Below are 2,500 nucleotides of genomic sequence, written 5' to 3'. Positions count from 1 at the left end.
AGAATAAAACAGAAGAGAAATGTAAAAAAAAACAAAAAAACATTACAAAAATAAAACGAAAAAAAAATTAACATAAACAACGGCATAAGAACAACATAAAGAAACAAAAGCAAATATTACGTAATAAGATTAAATAAAATAAAATTTATTAAATATAGAATAAGATTTCAAAAATAAGATAAAATTGAATGAAAAAAATAATAGATAAAATAAAATAAAAACAATTACTCTTGTACATTTTTCTGATAATTAATAATCGATATATATATATATTTTTTTTTTAAGACAAGCCAATTAGCGAAATAAATTTATTTGGAAGAATTGCCTGTCACTGAGGACTTTTTTGTGAATTTTATCGGAATATTCCTTTTTCGGTGAATAATTGTTTGATTTTTTTTTCTTTTTTTTTTCTTCGATGCATCTTTGTGCTTTTTTATTGGCTTTTATCTCATAAAGCATTACTGTGTGTCTATATACGAGTGTGTGTGCTTATCTATCTATCTATCTATTGATATATATGTGTGTGTATGTGTATTTTGTGTGTGTGTGTGTGTGTGTGTGTGTGTGTGTGTGTGTGTGTGTGTGTGTGTGTGTGTGATTGTGCGTGTGTCTGTGTCTGTGTGTGTGTGCGTGTGTGTGTGTGTGTGTGTGTGTGTGTGTGTGTGTGTGTGTATGTGTGTGTGTGTGATTGTGCGTGTGTGTGTGTCTGTGTGTGTGTGCGTGTGTGTGTGTAGACAATATCCTTCCACACATCTGGCTGACACAAAGGCCGTACTTTCCGGCGAAGTCCCGAGTCTACGTCGCCAGAGGAATCAGCTGTTTCGCAGCTTCCCCACCCGCGCCCAGATCACGCCGAGACAAATGCCTTCCGGGTGACCTACCTCCCCCCTTCGAGCAAGCCCTGCGAACTCATCCCCTCCCCCCCACCTCCCCTTTGCCACGGCCGGATGAATCTGACACTCCAGCGGGCGGAAGCAAGCACCTGTCCCCGTAGGGAGCCGCCGCACAAAGGGACACAGCTCGTCAGAGAGAAGGCAGACAGGCGACGCAGGATCCAACTCTCCGCCACTCCGCCCTCGGCACCGGGGACGCGGGGTCTCTTGGGGGAGTTTCACATCTACCTTCAGTAATAAAGCGACAAGCCAAGACCCCTTTCATGTACTTGTAAAAGACTCTCCCGGCTCGCTGACAGCGGTGCTCCCAACCTCTACCTTCAATATATATATATCATCATCAATAACGGTATGCTCATGTCTGAGCAGTCGTGGACCTCTCCACCATCTTTCGCCATTCAGCTCGATCTTGCGCTTTTCTTTCCACTTGTACCATCGACAGCCCGCAGATATCTTTGATATTGTCGCTCAGTCTTGTCTTCGGTTTGCCTCTTCCTCTGTTTGCTATCACCATCCCTGTCAGCAGGGATATATATATATATATGCAAACACACACACGCACACACACACGCGCACACACACACACACACACACACACACACACACACACACACACACAATAATAATAATGATAATAGTAATAATAATAACAATAATGATAATAATAATAATACAAACGAGTCAGACTTACCTTGGTCATGTTTAGCTGTGACTGTCGTGACAGTGACTGCAGGGGTGGAGTCCTCGCTGATCACGACGCAGTACCTTGGCTCTGAGAATTGTATGGGTCCTCCAGGTCCTGACAGCAAGCGGGTGGCTGCACACAGAGAGAGAAAGAGAGAAAGGGAAATTAATATAACAGTTCTCTTAGTTTGTTTGTTTTTGTTGTTGTTGTTGTTAATAAAGTTGAGGGGAAATTGTTATTAAAAATAGGGGTGAAGAGTAAGAAAGAGAGAGAAAGGGAAATTAATATGACATTTCTCTTTTTTTCTACTGTTGTTTTTCTTATTACAATAAGGGGGATCGTGGTTTCCTTTTCTTTTTTTATTATTATTATTATTCTGGAGAGACAGAGAGAAAAGAGAGAGAGAGAGAGAGAGAGAGAGAGAGAGAGAGAGAGAGAGACAGAGAGAAACAAAGAGAGAGAGAGAGAGAGAGAGAGAGAGAGAGACAGACAGACAGAGATAGAGAAAGAAAGAGAGAGAGAGAGAGGCAGCAAGAGACAAACAGACAGAGAAAGGACAAACTCCATGTTATGACGATTGATATGTACAAAGAATACAAAGAATGTAGACTAAAGGCTTATATTCTGTAGAAACTTCCAGAGGGTGCCTGAGTGATGGCTCGTTAAGAAGACATAAAGGAAAATGGACGTAATCAACAGAAAACGAAGAGGAATGCGACAGCGAGGAGATTTAAGACGAGGGAGCAAGAAATTGATATTATAATGAGGCAGGAATGATGAATATTTTCCTCTCTTTCTCGCTTTAACCCTCTTTATCTTTTAATTTCTATTTTCTATCTATCTATCTATCTCTATCTATCTGTCTATCACTCTATCTATCTAGCTGTCTCTCTCTCTCTCTCTCTCTCTCTCTCTCTCTCTC

General features: G+C 40.7%; 1 protein-coding gene across 1 annotated transcript in view; it reads right to left on the bottom strand.

Moving 5' to 3' along the window:
• LOC119575843 overlaps window positions 1-2,500 on the bottom strand; it is a 67,398-nt gene that overhangs the window by 62,929 nt on the left and 1,969 nt on the right. The window contains exons 2-3 of the mRNA XM_037923385.1: window positions 1,585-1,710; window positions 959-1,099 (exon numbers count right to left, since the gene is read on the bottom strand). Of these exons, the coding sequence (XP_037779313.1) occupies window positions 959-1,099; window positions 1,585-1,710 (267 nt within the window). The remainder of the gene's footprint in view (window positions 1-958; window positions 1,100-1,584; window positions 1,711-2,500) is intronic.

Source organism: Penaeus monodon, chromosome 8 (genome assembly GCF_015228065.2).
Source record: "Penaeus monodon isolate SGIC_2016 chromosome 8, NSTDA_Pmon_1, whole genome shotgun sequence".
In the NCBI taxonomy this organism is placed as follows: Eukaryota; Metazoa; Arthropoda; class Malacostraca; order Decapoda; family Penaeidae; genus Penaeus; species Penaeus monodon.
The sequence above is the reverse complement of the archived record's forward strand: the minus strand, read 5'-3'. Positions and strand labels throughout refer to the sequence as shown.